This window comes from Drosophila gunungcola, unplaced genomic scaffold (genome assembly GCF_025200985.1).
Source record: "Drosophila gunungcola strain Sukarami unplaced genomic scaffold, Dgunungcola_SK_2 000107F, whole genome shotgun sequence".
NCBI classification, from domain to species: domain Eukaryota; kingdom Metazoa; phylum Arthropoda; class Insecta; order Diptera; family Drosophilidae; genus Drosophila; species Drosophila gunungcola.
Window position 1 is genome coordinate 148,754 of NW_026453269.1, and position 20,233 is coordinate 168,986.

General features: G+C 36.6%; 3 protein-coding genes across 3 annotated transcripts in view; all 3 read left to right on the top strand.

The window, feature by feature from the left end:
* The first annotated feature begins 19 nt into the window (after positions 1–19).
* Positions 20–1,541, top strand: LOC128265276 (transcription factor 15). The gene is made up of 3 exons (XM_053001179.1): positions 20–599; positions 1,087–1,217; positions 1,279–1,541. Exons 1-3 carry the CDS (start codon positions 250–252, stop codon positions 1,371–1,373), a joined length of 576 nt encoding a protein of 191 aa, XP_052857139.1. The 5' UTR covers positions 20–249; the 3' UTR covers positions 1,374–1,541.
* Positions 1,542–2,302: 761 nt separating this feature from the next.
* Positions 2,303–11,410, top strand: LOC128265282 (DNA replication ATP-dependent helicase/nuclease DNA2). Its single transcript, XM_053001187.1, has 4 exons — positions 2,303–2,902; positions 2,969–4,006; positions 4,190–5,893; positions 11,295–11,410. Exons 1-3 carry the CDS (start codon positions 2,369–2,371, stop codon positions 5,891–5,893), a joined length of 3,276 nt encoding a protein of 1,091 aa, XP_052857147.1. The 5' UTR covers positions 2,303–2,368; the 3' UTR covers positions 11,295–11,410.
* The window catches only part of LOC128265287 (serine-rich adhesin for platelets), a 38,977-nt gene continuing 29,705 nt past the window's right edge, over positions 10,962–20,233 (top strand). The window contains 1 exon segment of the mRNA XM_053001196.1: positions 10,962–11,424. Coding sequence (XP_052857156.1) covers positions 11,416–11,424 — 9 coding nt within the window. The 5' untranslated portion in view covers positions 10,962–11,415.

A 20,233-nucleotide genomic window follows, 5' to 3' on the forward strand; every position in this document is an offset into this window, starting at 1 on the left:
CCAACAAATCGCCGATGGACAAATGGAGATGGATACATGTTACTTATCCTGCGATCGCCGGCCACTTGATGCACAATTAGCAGTGCACAAGTGCCCGGCTTTCAGGCATTGTTTTGACAAGTGCACATATTTAGCGTTTTCGTTTTGTGTTCATGTTATTGTTGCCCATTCCGATCTTCACGCACAATTTGTCGTCACCAGGCGATGACTTAATTCATTTAGCAGAGCCAGAGAACTTGTAAATGCTATATGGCAGTGGATATAGTCGGGTATTCTTCTGGAGAACCCGCTCAGTTGCTCGCCAATCGCCGCAGAAAACGGATGGCGATGGCATTGGCTTTGGCTATGGCAGTCTCATCACCATCACCATCATCATCATCAGCAGCCAACTATTTGATGGCGTTCCTTGCCCAGGATAGCAATAGTAGTGGAAGTGCAGCCAGTGCCAGTGCAAGTGGATGCAGTGGAGCGACCGCCGATTCGGAGGACTCCCAGATTGGTCAGGATGCTCAAGTGGATCAGGTGATAGGTCAGGGGTCAAACAGGAGGCGACCACCGCGCCAGAAAATCAACGCAAGGGAGCGCTACAGGACCTTCAAGTAAGTCTTAGTTTGAAAAAAAACGAAGAAATAAAAATTAATAAATTTTTTAAAGTCCTTAAAGGAAATAGCCAAACAAATTTTAGTAAAGAAAATATGAATAAAGTAAACAAATTTAATACACTTTTCAAAGAGAAGATAGATTAATCACATTAGAGTCATCATAATCCAAATTAGACCAAATAAACCCATTAAATATAGGGACTGAAAATTCATTTAGAGCCCTCTTAAAGTAATAAGCAAAATAATTTTGTTAAAAACATCCATAAAATAAACAAATGTACTATATTAACATTTTTAGGCACTCATGATTTAAAGACAATTATATTGAAAACATAAAATCTATTCTATCTATCTCATTTGAAGTTTTGATTTTTGTAATAAAACCCTGGGAAACAATGGTCAAAATTTGGCATGCCATACCTTACTTAATTCGTCAACATATTTGCATTATTATATTAATTTTAATAATTGATTTTCAAAACAGTGTGAACTCGGCCTACGAAGCTTTAAGGAATCTAATACCCACGGAGCCCATGAATCGCAAGCTGTCAAAGATCGAGATTATCCGTCTGGCCAGCAGCTATATAACGCACCTGAGCAGCACCCTAGAAACGGGTAAGTTATAACAAATTAGTTTATAATTAAACAATTATTGAATAACATTTATTTATCGCAGGAACTGAATGCCAGCCTTGTTTACTGCACAAGTACGAGAACGAAGCGCTTGTAAGGAGGATCAGCATCTGCACCTTCTGCCTTAAAACCAAATAAGATTAATGATTTACTGAATGTGTTCTAATAATTTAAGTTTTTCTGGTCGTATCAATTGCATTTAAATTAATTATTGAAAAAAAACTTTTGAAATCAGCGCCCAAGAGCAGCGCCATCTATGGACAATTATCTGGAACTCGATCCCTTACACTGTTAACGCTTGCAAACTTGAACTGCTTTGTTTTCTATTTACAACATCTTCAATTATTTCGATCTCTTAAGAGTTAATGTAAATAAAATAAAATAAATTAAAATCTAACGCATGCAAGAGCAACTGTTTTCTTCTATCGTTAGATAACTATAAAAATGTATGCCGACCAGTCAATTTTTTAAAATTGCCACCAAAGTGTCGCCCTCTGCGCGGGTATTTTAACCAACTCAACAAGAGAGTTGCCAACTCTTTTAAAACTAATAGTAAACCTATAGCTAGAATATAGCTAAAACTTAACAGGAAAAATTTAATTAGTATTATCAAAATAATTTTAAATAAGACTTTGTATATAAATTCCAAAAAAATATATATAAGGCCTGCGTAGTGACGTTAGTCACGTTAGTGTTTGTTTCGATAATGCGCTCAATGGCTCAAGAGATATTTGCATGTAATTTTTATTTTCAATCGATTAATTTGTTTTTTGTTTTCTTAAAATGTCAATGAAAACCATATAAAAACTGTATACCAAAAATTATTTTGATTATTTTTTATCTTACTTTAAAAAAAGCCTAAAATTCAGGCTTCCAGAATACCCCCTTAAATTGATTATTTAGTTGGAAAACAAAAATAGTCAACACTTGAATATTATCGCTAGGTCTTGAAAAATAGCTAAAACTAGTAGCTGTTTAAAGCAGTGCGCTAGAATTGCTTGTCAAATCACAAGCAGTGCTTAGGTATTTCCCACGAAATCAAAACCGGTCACACTGATTGCGCCAAAAATAAAAACGCCGCACTGATAAAAGTAAGTAGTGAGTGCACTTTATCCGGAAATAAAGCACCTGCGATGTCCGCAAAACGTGTGCTGACACCTAGTAAAGCCGAAAATGGTTCCTTATTGCATAGCCAAAAGAAATTCAAGCAGCAGCTGGATTTCGCGCCAGATGAACTGGAGAACATCGATTGGGGCGACGATGCGGACTTCGATTTGGCGGCAGTTGGAGCTCTGGAGTCGATTTGTAGTCATAGATTGGATCTCAGTCGCTTTCAGCGCTGCGAAGTGGTGGAATTGGAGCAGGTCTCTGGCAAACAGGAGCTTCAGTTGACCCTGAAGCGCATTTCTGGCGGGGATGCGGCCACAGGCGTCTGCCGACTGGCTGCCCCCTGGAATCACATGCGTTTGGCCATTGGCGATGTGGTTTCCCTGGCTGGCAAGTGGCAGCCAAGTGCAGGCTGCTATGTGGTGGACAAGGAGCAGGGCTACTGCGTCTCGCAGCCGGATTTCTTGATATCTGGCACTACGGTCACTGGATCCCTCTTTTGCCGCCGGAAATCCGTGCTACAGGAGCGTTTTCGTGGCCTGGATTCGGGAAATGATGTGGTGCGTCACACTGCTTTTATCACCCTTTAAAACTTATTAGTAACCCCCTTTTATGCCGCATTTCAGATGCTCATAGGCACTCTGGTGCATGAGTTGCTGCAGAAGGTGCTGCGGCAGCAGCTTTTCCTCAAGAACGACATACTCGCTGCCCTCCAGGAAATGCTGATTAGCTCGTCATTGGCCCAACTACTCTATGCCAGCAATCTCAGCCAGGCGGAAATGGAAATGCAACTCCTAAAGTTCATAGAACCCATCACTAGCTTTGTGGCCCAGTATGTCAGGGGTGAAACTCCGGCTGTCTTAGCGCCAGAATCTTACAGAGGCTGCATTCAAGAAATCCGCGATATTGAGGAGAACCTTTGGGTGCCCCAACTGGGCCTCAAGGGCAAGGTGGACGTCTCTGTTAGGGTGAAAAATGCACTGAACAAGGAGGAAATCATACCCCTGGAACTGAAGACTGGCCGTGCCAGCTTCTCCATGGAGCACAAGGGGCAGCTGCTGCTCTATCAACTGATGCACTCGGCGCAGGGCAGGGAAACCCACTCGGGATTGCTTTTGTACCTCAAGGAGGGCCTTTTGAGCGAGGTGCCCAGCGGGAGAAACGAACAGAGGGATCTTGTATTGCTTCGCAACGATTTGGCCTATTGGCTGACCAAAGAAATAACCATTCCAGTGGCCAAAGAGGCTGTGCTAGAGCAAATGCCACTGCCGGAACCCATTTACCATCACAGTGCCTGCGGCAACTGCGCCTACAACACCATATGCTCCAGTTTTGCCCAACACGATGAGAGTTTGCAGCTCAGTGACTCACATCCGCTCACGAAGCTCATGCCACAGCTTTTGGGACACCTCAAGCAGCCGGATCATGCCTATGTGCAGCACTGGTGTAGTTTACTCGCCCTCGAAGAGCAGCACAATCGTCAGTCCTCGCACTTGAGAGCCTTTTGGACAGAGGATCCCAAGCAAAGGCAAAAACAGGGCACAGCTATTGCTCATCTGCGACTAGTGAGGGCCCAAAAGATCATTAACGATGAGGGACGCTATCGCCAGAGCTTGGAACTCGATGCAGCAGCAGATGCCGGCCAGGATCTCAGCCTCAGTGGGGTATTTTCATGCCTTATATATTTGTGCTTATGCTTAAATCATTTTTTTTTAACCAAAAAAAAAAATCAAACTTCGGCCAGCCGAAGTTTATATATCGTCGCAGTTATTGCAAAAAAGGAAATATTCTTGAAAACACTTAGTTGTATTTTAAAACCTAAATATTAACTTTAACTCTCTTTGCAGTTCGACTTGGGTGAATATGTGGTGATCAGTTCCAGTTGCCGGCTAGCCATTGCCTCTGGTTTTATTGTGTCCTTGCAAGCTCGCAGCCTGGAGCTGCGCCTGGAGCGCGATCTTAGCCAGCATTATGCGGATGAAACCTTCGTGATGGACAAACATGAGTCGCAAAGCTTTGCCACCTTTAACTACACCAATCTGGGACTGCTACTCTGCGATGGAGAACGCTACCAGGAGCTGCGTGACATCATAGTGGAGAAGAGGCCACCGGAGCAGCACAGGGTGGTGCCCAAGCTGGTGCTGACCAAGGGAGCAGCCATGCTGCTGCAGCTGAACAAGGTGCAAAAGATGGCTGCGCTGCGTGCCTTGACCACCAGCAGTCACCTGCTGATCAAGGGTCTTCCGGGCACGGGCAAGACCCAAACTTTGGTTTCCCTCATCCGATTGCTGCATCTCTTTGGCAAAAGTGTGCTCATTACGGCCCAAACTCATTCAGCGGTGGATAATTTGCTGATGCGCCTGCTGCCCTTTGATTTGCCCATGCTAAGACTGGGTTCCACATCGCGAATACTGCCGCAACTGGAGGGGATTAGCGAGGAGCGGCTGACCCGTGACTGCAAGACAGTGGAGGAGCTGGAGCAGGCTTTGGCTGGGCCAGCCATTGTGGGCGTGACCTGTCTCGGGGCTGGACACCCCATGTTCCAGCGCCGGCAGTTCGATTATTGCATTGTCGATGAGGCCACGCAGGTGCTGCAGCCCACTGTGCTGCGTCCGCTGATGCACTGCAGCAAGTTTGTGCTGGTTGGCGATCCCGAGCAGCTGCCACCCATTGTTCGGTCCAAGGAGGCGCGTCAAAGGGGCGCCGATGAGACCCTGTTCCAGAGATTGGACTCGGAGCAGGCCACTGCCGTCTTGAGTCTGCAATATCGCATGAACAAGACCATCACGCGGCTGGCCAATGAGTTGACCTACGGCGGTGAGCTGAAGTGTGCCTCCGAGGAGGTGTCTTCTGCCAGATTTCAGCTGGAGTTGGCCAGCCAAACACCCAGGTGGATACAGCGTGCCCTGCAAACTCACATAGAGCAGGCTGTCGCTTTGATAAACACAGGCGATTGCTTGGAACGGGGACAGGAAATGGTGGCCACCTGCTCCTCCCTAGAGCAAAGCTATGCCGAACACAAGGAAGAGCATCGAAAGCACAGCAAGCGAAGGATATCCAAGTATACAAACTACTGTGAAGCGGGCATAGTAATGCTTTTACTCAGGGAGTTACTAAAATCCGGCTTCGAAGCCTCGAGGATTGGTGTGATAGCGCCGTATCGCGCCCAAGTGGAGCTGCTCAGAAAGCTGGCCAACAAACTGGATGCCAACTTGGAGTGCAACACTGTGGATCAGTTCCAGGGCAGGGATAAGAACCTAATCATTTATAGCTGCACGAAAACGGGAGGCGGCAGCTCCTCCGCCGGCGATATGGAAAGATCCAGGGAGGCGGAGATTCTGGAGGATCAGCGTCGCCTCACGGTGGCCATCACGCGGGCCAAGAACAAGCTCATCCTGCTGGGCGATGTCCAGTGCCTGGAGCAATACGCCCCCTTCCGGCGACTCTTCCAGAACATCCCCCAGCGATGTCGCCTCCAGTTGGAGGATGGCCGCATGGAGTTCGCCTGGCAGCGAATCGAGGAGCATCTGGCCACGCTCATGGAGGCCTAGGTAATTACCTTCCCATTACTTATCTTAAATTGGTTTGTTTTCATTTATTTACTTTAACAACCTTAATGAATCGGCCTTAAAAATGTTTAATTTCTGGCACTTTCTTGGGATTTAATTATGAAAAAGGCATGTTAGATTGTTTTTCAATTATACCAATGGCTCGTTAAATTATTATGCTAATCAAGATTAAATCTACAAAAATAAATTTACTTATCTAAACTATTTATTTACCCTAGAATAATAAATAAATTATGAAAAAGAAATGTTTTTGCATCAAATATAAGATTGTTTTTTTTTAAGTATACCAATAACATCTTAAATTAGTTATGCTAATCAAGAATAAATCTACAATCTAATTTACTTATCTTAATTATTGATTTATTTTAGAATAAAGAATCTTCCATACATATGTTTATTTTGTGGAACTTTCTTTTGATTTAAGTAAATGAAATTAAATCTCCAAAAACTAATTAACTTATTCTAATTATTTTGATTGGTCTTTAATTTCGTATTTTACCAGCCATAGAATAATAAATCGGCCCTATATATGTTTAATTTTTGAGTCTTTCTTAAGATTAAAGTATGAAAAAGGATGTTTTTTTTTTTCGTAAAATTAAATTAGTTATTAAAATTAAAATTAAATTAGTTATGCTTATCAAGATTAAATCTCCAAAAATCAATTTACTTATCTTAATTATTTATTTACCTTAGAATAATGATTCGGACATACATATAAATTAACGTATAAATTTGTTTGCCTAATGGTATTTAAAAACATATTTTAATAAGAAATTTATTTGATCTACTTAAAATGAAATCCTGGAAATGGTTAACATTGTGCCCTAATAACATCCTTTAATATATTGTTATTAAATGGCATTATCAGGGATTTGTTTGTTTAGTGTTTTTTGTGTAATCTTGTAAGCCGCGAAACTATTTTTCCTCACCGGATTATATATATTTGTGTGGCTCCCACCCATTCTTTAATCCATTCTACATTCAGTTAGCGGTATGTGTGTGTTCTGACTTCCTTGTTGGTTGCACTTGCAACTACCTTCCTATCTCAATAACAAACCCAATTCCAATACTCCACCCTTCCAAACGGAAGTTGTGCACTTCAAGGTCTGAGCTGCTTCTCTGCGTGCCCTGAATGTGTATATGTACACTGATAAAAAAATGGAAAAGTAAAAATATATAAATTGTAATATTAAATACATTTTTAAATTGCATGAATAAGTGCCAAAACCGTTTTATTCCTATTTGTTTTAAAAATGGTTTAAATTTAAATTAAATCTTTAGGTAATAAAATCATTTCCGAAATTTGTCAATTAATTAATATTTAATATATATAATATAATAAAATGAAATAAAAGCATAAAATAAAAAAATTGTGTAAGAAAAAACTTTCATATCGTTTTTTTTTTGTTTTAAATGTGGTTAAATTTAAAATTTGTTGGATTTTGATATTTAAATCATTTACGAAAATACAATAATAATAATTAATTAATATTTAATATTCATATGGATGGAAATCAAAGCAAAGAATATTTAAATTGATTAGAAAACACTTTGGTTTACTCCTTTTTTTTTACCAGTGTATAAATACATACAATGCCTGCCATATGGAGACCCCAAAGAAGGGGCCTACTTGCAGCGGATGCATTTAACAGCCAGGAGCGAACGTGAGTCATCCTCGAGAAGATTATCGTATCATTATCGTCAACTTCATCGTCATCCAAGCGGTTGTGTGTTATGTTATGTTCGCCTGGGCAAATGGCAGTTACCAAATGCTAGATTGATTGCCCTCAAACGCCAGAAAGGCAAAAGCTGAAATAAAAACGAAACCAAATGAAATGAAATTCAATGAAATGAGAAGACAGCTCTTAAAATAGGAAAGAAATGAAAGGCAAACCGAAATTTAAATACTTTTTGAATTACTGAAAAAATTTGGGACGTTTCGAAGTTTTTTAATAATCAGACTTAATGTCAAAACTGATATAGGTTATTCTTTAGTATAAATCGGGATAATTTTTTTTTTTTTTAGATAATTATTAGCTTTTTTATAACTATTTTTCTGCATCAAAAACTAGATATACAACATTTATCAATTTTTTACAAAAATTGTATATACTTCGAAAAAAAAAACAGTTTTCAGTGCCGAATTTTGCATGGCAGATTATTTTGATTATTATTAATTGGCATCAAACTTATATCTTGTTTGATATTTATACATTTTTTTAATTTTTAATAAAGAAATTGTATCAAAAATGTATGCACTATATATATACTATACAAATTAACTTTTTTAACTTTTAAACAATATAGACAATAGTTAAATAAACCAAATATTTTGAAAGTTCACAAATTAAAAATCTTAATTTAGTAAAGAATCTTTTAGGTCCAGAATCACACTTTTTTTAATGTTTCGATAATAATAAACCGAGATTTTCGAATATACCCCATTGAAGGGCATTCAAACAGCAAGAAATATCGGTGAGCAGAAAGTGGGCAAAGTCACACATAAGATTTGAGTTGGGAGTGGAGTTTTGGAGGAGAAAGAGCAAAGCCAAAGCGCAAAGCAATAACAGTAACAGTAACAGCCAAATAAATAGCAACAACAACATTAATGGGCATTGGGCATAAGCAAATCGCTTGATAAAATATTTGAAATTCATTTCGTTGGCATTTCGATGACAGCATTTAATGCCTATTATGTAAACTCTTTTTTTCTGACGTCGGAATTGGAAGTGGGGAATTGGAAGTGGGTCCGAAAACAAAGGTCAGCCACGAAATTATTGGGCACTGTCGCCCGCTGAATTGATTTTTGAAGTTCCGGCCAAACCCAAATGTGGTTTTTTTGAAATACCCACAGAAACACAGACACACATGCATGTGTGCGCAACAAATTAAGCCCATTAACCATCACCGACGAACAGCGACAGCATCAGCATCATCACCTGTTGCAATAATATATCGAACACTTCAATCCCAATCCCAATCCCAAGATGATCCACAAAAATGCGGCTCAAAACCTATGGTACTTTGAGCTGGCGGGCAAATAAGCGGAGGGGTATTTAACTTTCGCACAGATTTCAACGGAAATTTTCACAAATTCAATTCAATAAGTGAAACAATTTGTTGATAATATGCTTATAATGTTATAAGCATAAAGACGGCATAAAAAGCGTTTATATATTATATTTTATTTAAGTTTAATTTAAGAATGTTTCTTTGCCATAATTACATGATTTATTAAAGAAAATATCTTAAAAAAGAAAATAACTTAAAACAATCTAAGGTATTTCTGATCTAGCTAAAACAAAACTGCCCTAGTTTGTAATAATAAATACAAATTTTTAAGCCAAAAACCCCATCCTTCATTCATTTCAAACATTTCACGTTTAATTAAGAAAAATTATTTCTACCGCCTTCCTGTTAATTTAAATTGCAAACATATTTATAATTTATGTTTTAGCCACTTCGTAATTTCCTGACAATTTAATTATTTAAATATATTCATTAAATGAAAAGTATTTTTAGGGGAATCATCTAAAGCTAATCATTTTAAAGCACAGCTTATGCTTTAAAAATCAAGCTTGTTTGAATGTTATTATTTCTAGTTATCTTAGTTTTCAACCAAACGCAGAATTTTTTACACAATCCGCATTTAGCTTGATTATGGCCAACAATTACTGACCGATTTCACTGCCATTTAACGCTAAAACCGCAAAAGTGTGTCCATAATTGATAATTTTCTGGTCTCGAGGCATAATTAAAGCAGCAGCCATTAGTTTCTATTGCTTTTTGTTTGTTTTGTTTGTTTTGTTCGTTGTAATTTAAGGGCCCTAAGAACTGCGGTTGCTGTGAGTTTTTATACCCCTTACTCGTAGCGTGAAAGGGTATGTTGCATTGGTTGAAAAGAGTGTTGAAGTCTCAACAACTAGAGATAGCATGTATAGTCTGTATGTGTTAATTTGGTGAATACCTATCGACTCATACAAAAATGATCCAAATCGAACCAATATTTAAGAAGTTATTAAAATAAATGTAAATTTTTTGATATCTGAAATAGTAGTTCCAATGCAGTTTGGTAGGTGGCGCCACCTAAAACCCAAGTACTTTCGGGGACATTTATTTTGAAATTCGTTAGCTGAGTAATGGGTATTTAAAGTCACTCTGAGGTATGGTAAAACCCAGTTATTCAACATTATATGATAATTCGTTAAATATCGATCAACTTATACAAAAACGATCGAAATCAAACCAATATATTAGAAGTTATTAACATAAATGTTTATTTTTGGATATCTGAAATAGTAGTACCCCTGCAGTTCGGCAGGAGGCGCCACCTAAAACCAGAGTATTTTCGAGGGCACATTTATTTTGAAATTTGTTAGCTGAGTAATGGGTATCTAATAGTCGTGGCACTTGACCATAGCCTTTCTTCTTGTTTTTCCCTCTGCTGTTCAGTTGTTAAGTTGGCCAAAAGTGCCATGTTAACTGGTTTAACAGACGGCTTTTGCGGCTGCGCAGCAACTGGTTGGTGTTGCTAGTTGCTGCCGTTGCTGTTGCTGTTGCTGCTGTTGCTGCTGGCCTCTGTTATGTCGCATGTTGCTGGTTTTCTGGTTGCTGCTTTTTCTGTTGGCCACGCTTTTTGGCCACCAAACCAAACGAATTCAGTGCAGCGGCGACTCTCAAACGGTATTGTTGGCTTTGGCTTTAGCGGTAACCCGCCATTGGCCGTGCATACAAAATATATAAAATATATAGCACTAGCTACCAGTACTCAGTTTTATTGTACACTTTTCGTTCGTGGCTTGGAACTTTTCTTGGATATTTTCCTTTATTGTTTGTTTGTTTGTTTTTGCCTGCATATTTGTTTTTTTTTTTATATTTTTCTTGTTTGGTTTTTTGAGCCGTGCCCGTCGAGTGAATGTGGAAAATTTGCAGATAGTTTTTTTAACTGCAAATTGATATGTGTGTTTGGATTTAGTTATTCAGTTATTGGGCCAAAAAGAGCGCCGCCGCGCCTGGTCGAAAGTGAAAAACTGAATGCGCAGACGTGTGTAACAGTTTTTACTTTCGGCCTGGTTTTTTTTTTTTTTTTTGTTTTTCGGCATCTCTAGTGGTTGTTGTTGTTGTTGTTGCTGGGAGGCAGTGGAGCATTTAGCCAAGATCTGTGCAGATTGCATAAAATACAGCCAGACACACGGCAACAGCAACAACAACAACTACTGCAGCAACCGCATTTAGCCCAGTTTTCTGAGCAAATATTTTCCAAAAAGCTAACGACAACAACAAAAAATCTCACACTAAATCTTAGCGTTATTTTTTTTTCCTCCTCGTCGCGGTTGTCGTCGCGTTTAACTGAAATAATAATAACAACAACAACAAACGATAGCAGCAGCAACAGCAGCAACAACAACAGCAGCAGCAGCAGCAACAACAACAGCAGCAACAACAGCAACATCTAGCCCAAAGGAGCCTTGTATTGCCACCTCGAGCAGCAAAAAGCCGCCAAAATGCTTCCGGTAAGTGATTGCTGCAACTGCAAAAAGCTGCGAAAACTGCGAAAACTCGACATTAACTGCAAAACTGAGAAATCATTTTTATTTCACTCACTTTTGTTGCCTTGCCAGTGCATTTTGTACGCAATTAGCGCAAATCTGAACCAAAAAAAGTCGTAAATATTTAGTCCAGTTCGTTTGTAGCCTGTATCTGTATCTGGATTTCCTGGCCACCAAAAATGGTGTGTTTGCGTAGGGGTGTTGGTTGGACAACCTTGGCAGGATCGTTGTAACCGAAAGTTGTTATCCTTGCCCAGGGCGAAATGTTCAGGAAAGATTGTCGACTAAACGAACTACAAAACAGGTTATTCATCTTCGTTCTCGTCGCACTAAATTATTCAGTATTATATTACTCGAGGCCGCGAATTTGATTTCGATTTCGTTTGAGCCCGGTTTGACTTGATATTAAAATGTCTCTCTTGGGTGATTGCATAATTAATGTGTGACACATCGCAAAGAATTCTTCTGGGCTTAGAGATTAGCTTCCAACTTCGATCGAAAGTGGAAGTTAGAGAAGATTTGCTAATTAATTTATTGGCTGTCTGCTATTTTATAACATGGCCTTTTGATTCAACAGTCATAAGACAAGACTTTGATTAAGGTGTGTTACGATTTAAAATCTACAAAATCAAGATACAAATACCAATCTTACAGCATTTATAACAGCCCATTAAAATATGCCTTCCTTATATATTAACATATGAATGCCAAAATCAAAGATTTAATTGCTTCTATTTGATTTTCTGTGAAGTTTATGGTTAATGTTTTTCAAATAAATATAACTGATACTTAAAAAATTGCGTCTTATAAGATTTAAAATTTCTTTCTGAAATTTTTTATATAATTTTTATGGCAAACAAAATTTAATTAAAATTTAAAATCTGTTATGATGATTTATTAAACATAATTATTAAATATTAAAACATTAAGCTATTTGTTTTTCTTATAAAACGGTTTAATGAATATAAAATGTGTAACTAGATATATTATCTTTATAAAAAAAGCCTTAAAATTTATTTAATTTAATTTAATTTATGAGGAATGAAAAATACAAAAAGTGAGAGGGCTGAGGGATGATGCACGCCTACATAAATTGGTCTAAAATCATTTTTACGATCTCGCGACTTATGTAATGGCGAAACTTTTACCCGATTAACACCTCTGAAGACGTCGAAGACGTCGGCGATTGCAATTCCCATGCTAATCGAAGCGATCGAGTGCAAAACTTTCAAACACGAAACCCAAATCGTCGAGAAAAATACATTGCACGCATATTAAAATATGATGGTGGATGGAGGATGGTGTATGGCTCTTATAAAGATCCATACCAAGCACTGGCATTAGCTTTTACTTCGAAATATAACCGTAATGAGGCTGTACATCCGCTTGGACCTTCGATGAGGCATATATTTGTGGCCCGAATCTATTTTATATTTTATTTCTCTTGGTCATGCAAATTTTCTGCTGCGCATGCGCCGAAAACTCGTTTAGGAATTTGTTTTTATGGTTCGCTTTTATTTTGTTATTTTTGTCAATTTTGCGGCTTGAACTTATTTTTGGCCACGTTTATTTATTTTCATTTTCATTTTTTTTTTTTTTTTTTTTTTTTGCTTTTGTGGGGGCGAAACAAGTTTGGCGACAAGTGCTGGCAGATGAATACTACCCTCTGAATACTAGCCCGAAAAAAAGTGTATAAAACCCATCATTTCGTTTGACGTCAGGCCGCAAAAATGCGTTTGAAGAGGAAATTGGCTTCGGTTTCGGCTTTTGTTTTTGTTGTTGTTGTTGTTGTTGTCTACACAACAGGCGGAAATCGAAGGCCCAGCCCGAGAAAATTGCATTTTACAATTCGCAAATTCATGCAACACAAGAGCCAAAGTTGCAAGTTTGTAAGTTGCAACGCCAACGCAGCCGCACCCAAAAGACAATGACAGTGAACTGAAACCAAGACGAGGCGATCTGGGATCCCATCCAATACAATCCGAGCCTCCATTCAGTCGATCTTCCATCCTCCATCTTCCATTTGCTATATAGTATGCATTCATTAACTCAGCCGCCCATCCAAGCATCTGATTTTCAATTCAATACCCTTTCCAATGGTTTGTTTGATTTTTACACAGATTTCCAACACAAAACTCTGCATTATCATCAATGCCAGATTTAAATCGATTGCATCAATCACATCCCTTTGAAAATATTATACAAATACATCCATAAATAAGTTAAATTTGTTCAATTTCTTTAAATGTTTTCGTTGCAAATGCAATTTTAATCTAAAACTACAATTCGTTTGCTCTAATTTTGTCACATAATATATTTAAATTATTTAATTTTTTTTAAAATTTATTTTGTTTTTCAAATACATTTTTGTAACAGTAAAAAAATTTTTAAAAACGGTCTTGTTTCCATAAAATTTATTTAAAGTTCTTAAAGTTTTTAAATTTAAAATTAGCATTTTATTAATAAATTTAAGGGAAATTCAAGTGTCTGAAGCTACATTTAAAAATAACTTATACATAAAAAATGCCAGTAAACAAAATGTGATTTACATGCATTAAAAGCATAGCCAATCTTTATAAAACAAACTAAAATATCAATGTAATCAAACAATGAGCACTTCTGAATTAACACAAATGCAAAAGCCAATGATGCGATGTAACGTCATCTGCTGACGGCCATAAAATCGTATGAATATGGGAACTCCCTTTTGCAAAAGTAAGCCCCTGAAGATGCTGATCTCGAATAAATACGTACAATCTGACCCCGGTGGTGGCACATCCGCCTCGCAGACGTGGAAAGGTTTTTTGTCAGATTGGCAAATCGGAATTCGCCAGGCGGCTGAAAGTGAAACCCGATGAGCGCAGAGGTAAAAAGTGAATGTATATTTATATACTGTATACTGTATACCTGCGGGGGGTGATGCGTTTTGGCATTTTATTCAAAAAGCATTATAGAAGAGTGTCATTAAGTTACCGGTTTTTTGGGCTATTAAGTCGCCGCATTGGCCTGAAATTCCAGCATTCCCAGTGCAATCGCTTTGGTAATTGTATCTGTCAGATGCACACATACACGTGCATTTGGGATCTGCCTTCCAGCCTCATTGCAAAATTTGCCATTTTTTTTTGTAGCCCCCCCTCGTTACGTATACCGGCACCAGAGGGTTAAAAGGGGAGAGGGGGGAGAACGGGGGTTAAGCTCCAGAGACTGCCGGGATGATTCAATTGCATGACAACGACAACAACGCTAACCAACCATGTCTGCGAATTTTGGGGCAGTCGGGGGTTAAAGGGGGAGTCTACTTTGGCTTTGATTTGGGGAACATGCAAATCATTAACACGTCGACAGGCCCAGGGGGTGGGCCCGGCACCCACTTTGATACCTGAGTCCAGGCTGCATCTTTTGCTATTTGGAAATTGCTCTTTAAGCTGGGCTTAAATTATGAAAAAATCATATAAAAAATTTTAAGGCATTTAAATGGGATTAACATTCAAATTATTGAATTTTATTCTGGAGTTTTAAAATGTACATTTTATAAGTTATACAAAATATATACAATATAAGCCATTTATATTTTAAAAACTCTATTTACATAGATATTTTAACATTTTATTAAACTATTCAAAATATACAATTAAAAATAGTAATGTTTTCTAAATTATTTATATTTTAAAATCTCAATTTACTTAGATCTTTTAAGATTTTCTTAAGCTATCCAAAATATACAAATTAAAATATTTATACTTTGCAAATTAATTTTTTATTTTATTTTTTAGATAAATTTCCATAAATAAATATTCTATAATTGGTTTTTGAAAAAATTAAAAGCAATTTTCTATCGAAATCAGTTTTCATAATTAAAAATAGTATAATTGGTTTTAGTTTAAATGAAAACCACTTTTCTAGCTTGCTCTGTCTTGCAACTCTATGAAAAATACCTTGACATTTACAAAATATATTTGTTTAACTTCTTAGCTATTTTGTTGTGTAGCTTATGAATTATTCGGGACTTCCAAAACAAAGAAAAAATAAATAAACACAGGGCTTCTTTGGCGAATAAAAGCCCAGCTCTTGGCCAATTAAAAAATATATGTATAGTTTATATTCAATGGAAACACTTTCCAACCAAAAATCAAATTCCCACCCTTGGAGCACAGCCTCTGGGGCCTTTTAAATTCACTTGAGACGTAACTGTTAATTCGACTGACAGATATAAAAGCATATATATATATATAGCGAAAATACAAAATCATACGAATATATATGCGAGATGGTGTTTTAACGGACAGACACTCATGTATCGGTTATGCGGCCTGAAGGTCAACGTGTTTCGCGGCGGAGAAAAAGCCAAGCAAGAGTTATAAATTAATTTATTAAGCCAGAGCGCCGCCAAGCTGGCCAAGTTCCACTCTCCGCATTTAAACTCGTTTGCTATAGCAAATACCAAATAGCAAATAGCATATAACAAAGCACTTGCTCAAATTCCTGAGTCTTGACCAACGGACTAACTGACCCCCAATTGGTATTTAAAAGAATGTGACTGCATTTGCCACACAAAAATATAAATAAACACACAAAAGACCGTAACGAAACGGCTAAAAAAAGTAAATCAAAATGAGGAATGGGGGAATGGGGGATTGAACAATGGGCACTTTAATTGCCACAAGGATGGCGTCAAAACAAATGGAGAGTTTGGTGACAAAACAATGTATTTAATTTTGTTATTTATCAGGGATTTTAAGGCATTCAAAAAATATATATGACCTAGATTAGTTCTTCATAATGCCCATCAAATCTAAACCAATTTAGAATGAAATCAAATACTATTTGCAAATGTTTCGAATTTGAAATGCATACCAATTTTAAAGTAAAATTTATAAATGCATTACCAACTCTATTAATGTTTTTCATATTTGTTGCTTTAAAAAGTTTATTTTCTCTTTTTTAATAATTATTTTGGAAACCTTTCTAACTTCTTTCACAACTGCAATATCTCTGTAGTTTTCTCCTCTTTTTTTGTCTTCTCACTTCCTCTAATTTCTATTTAATTTTTGTTTGCTAATCCAAACCATAACTACAATATCAAAAAATAATGAAGATTGGTTATGATAAAAAAAAAGCTAAATTCAAAGTCATGTTTCGATCCAATTAAGTTGAGCCCGGCTAATCGGATGTAACAAAGGCATTATCTTTATGGCTGTCTTAACCCCTGACTGTTCCACTCTTAACCCATTGGGTTCCACTTCAGATGCTTCACGTGCCGCTGAAAATAATCCAAAATTAGCCAGTGCCCAGTGTTTTTTTCTTGTCTCGAGATTTTCATCTGCAACTCAACTTGAACCTGAATGTGCATCACGATTATGTTTTCTACTTTTCGGGTTTTTGTATTTAATTTTTTTTTGTTTGTTGCCTTGTTGCCGGATGCGTTTGTTTTTTTTTTTTTTTGGTTTATAAATTCCACTGAACGAAATTGAAAGTGAGCAAAAAACACAAAACAACGGCTTAAACTTAATACAAAACAAAGGTATAAATAAATTGTATACTAAAGCCGTGTTTAAAAGGGCATAAAAGTTACGCAAGATCGCTTTTTTTTGATTGAGCTTCTTCCGTTTGGCTTTAAGCTTTGGTTTTGGTTTCTTTTATTTGCTTTTCATTGTGGCTGAGATGACATAATTGGTTCAAGTGGGCAAACGAAATGCTGGCAGCTCTTTTACAACTGTTTAATTTGGCCACCGGCAATAAAGTTATAAAAAAAAGTATAAATAGAAATAAAAAGCAGCTAGTGCGAGAGTGCTGGTGCAGAAAAACAAATAAAAGATATGAGTTGGTGTATAACACCTGCCGTTAGCCCCTGCTAATTTAGCTTGGCTTGCCAATTATCGCTTAGGCCGCTGATGATGATAATTGCCAAGTAAATGCGGTGCCATTTTTGCCACTTTGTGTGTGGATACTCCTCCAGCCCTACTATTACTATATGCGGTGGTCTGGCCGACGATCAACTTTCGATTTCACTTTGGAGGGGGTTGTTTTCAGACCAACTTACGCACCTGAATCACGCACTGAATAGCGTCGTCAACTGCCAATTCGTAAGGCTATTGACTTGTCAAGAAATTGTTAAGTAATATTCAAATATGTTTTAACATTGGCCATCCTTCGATATTAGATCATAAGATGATCAGTGAAGGAAGAATTTTTTGTTAATTTAAAATGGATATTATTATTATTAAATTATTATTATTTTCAAAAATAACAAACAAAAACTAAACTAGCTTTTATGCCAAATCTAAATTCTATTCCATTACTCAAATTTAAAATAAATCCTTGTCCTACAATATTTATATCCTTAAATATAATCCAATTTTTGCATATTTATATTATATCAAATTTAATATAGACCAATTTGCGAACAAAATTTCCCTTTTTTTCTGACAGGTAAACTTTTAAAAATGGCAAATTAAATTAGCAAATAATTAATTGATTTCTTGTCTGTATATAATTTTTTTAAGCTCTTTTGGTATTATGGTTTTCTATTCAATAGCTTTCACTACTGTTTTTTAAGCTCGATTTGTTTGCTTTTTATTTTTGCGTAACTGTATGTTGACAAATCGCTAAAATTTGGCTCGTCGATATGATAAATGACAGTGGCAAAAACATTTCACTCAAGAAGCCGAAGAAATCAAAAAATAAAAGTAATAAAAACTGGAGAAAAGATATGTATATGATATTGCACTTGCAGTTTTCTGGTTTTCATGTCATGCAAAATCCGCTCGTTAATCCTCCTCCGAGTTTTCATGGTCACAACTCAGGTGTGCGATCCGAATGGCAATTAAGGTGACCGAACATTAATTAGCCTGACAGCTGGCCACACTGGCAGGGAAAGTTTATGGTTAAAAAAATTGGTTGAATGAGAGTTGTGGGAAATTTTATAAAATATGTTGGACATTGTTTTAGGCTGACTTCTAAAAATGTAGTTAAAAATAATTTTTACGCTTTATGTTCAAATAAATAATTAATGTATTAGTCTGAAAGTTTATTGATTAAAAACAATAATTCAATATTCGTTGTGGGAAATTTTAGAACAATGATTTGGGTTTACTTCTAAAAATGCAATTAATAAAAGTCAATGTCAATGAATCTTAAAATATTAAAAACTTTTCATAAAACAATTATATTAAACAAGACCACACTTTGCTATCTTATCTTCCAATTAAAGCCTAAAGGCTTAGCATACCCGTTTTTAATGAAATTTTCTTGAGTCTCATCGCTGTTTGACCGCTTTGACTTTCGCCAAACATCTGGCATCAAATGTACCATGTACCATCATCCCCCCACCGCTTGCCAATCTTTAGAGTCCGGCAATTTGCGTTAATGGGGAAAATTGCACCATTAACAGCGACAAATGCAAAGTGATAAGCGGCCAGTAGGCGAAAAAACGGTTTAACACTTGATGGCCAGATCCGATGTCTTGTTTGTTTTGACCAACTTGATGGAGCACCTTGAAAACGAAACCGAAACTGAAACTGAAAAACTTCAAAGACAAGCGCAATTGAATTGAAATGATAATGCAAATGGGAATGGGAATGGATATTCAAATTCTCTGGCTGGTTTTAAACTGACATTTCACGTTTTATTTGTCTCGATTTGATTGGATTTCATACTTTGCGATTAGACGAGTGAGTCAGGCCACTCTAAACGGATTAGTTCCAGTTTCTGCGACTGAATCATCAATGTCCCGGAAGCTGGACACTCGATGAAATCGATTTCTACTGCTGCTTAGACCATTCAGGCCTTAAATTGAATTTTAACGCTGCAGCGCGCTCAAAAAAGGATAATATTTCGATTCCACAGCAGAGTAGAGCTTAAGTCCGCTAAAATGCGGCGAAATCGGAAATATTGGGGATGGGGTCAAGGCGGCACAGATACTCTTGCTTTCAAACGTTTAGAATATTATCAAAATTTTGGGGAACTTAAAATCTAATGATTACCTAATGATTTAAAAATAAATATTTAAAAATGTCTTACTGATTAAATAAAGATTTAAATTTACTTTTAGTAATGATCACTATAAAATATAAAAAAATTATATTGGGCTTATAAAATAAACACATTTTTAAGTAAACCTCTTTACTTTAAATCAACCAAATAACTTTTAGTTATGATCAGTAGAAATTATTGAAAAGTTTATAGAAATGTCTCAAATGTTAAATAATGTTTAAAACTTATTTTTTAGTAATGAACAGTACAAATAATTTAAATATATTTTTAGGCAAACAAAATTACCACATTTAAGTCAGTTTATGGAATAATCAATACAAGTTATACAAAAATTACATTCCGCTTAAATCTCTTAATCTCAACTAAATTAGATATTTACATATTTACTTTAAAGAATACTCCTTTATTCTCAGGAGTACCTAAATGATTTCCATCTTAAATACTATTTAGAAATTAATACAAAATAAAAACATATTAAAACAATTTAAAATAATTTGTCATTAGTGAGTATTCTATCAAGACTATATAATTGTGTGCTTGAAAAATAAACACATGTTTGAGCATTCACGTATATTTTTTGAGAACTTACATATGACTTAAACATACATGTTGAAATTATACCAAATATGTTGCCCTTTCTTAGCTCGGTTTAATTATGTTTTACCTTACACAAAAATTGGTCACTTAAATTGGTCGTGCCAAAAGCCAAAACCCAACCTCCCAATAGATGCCAAAATTTTGCGAAAATTTGGCAAAATTCTCATTAAAAGGCAGTCGCAAA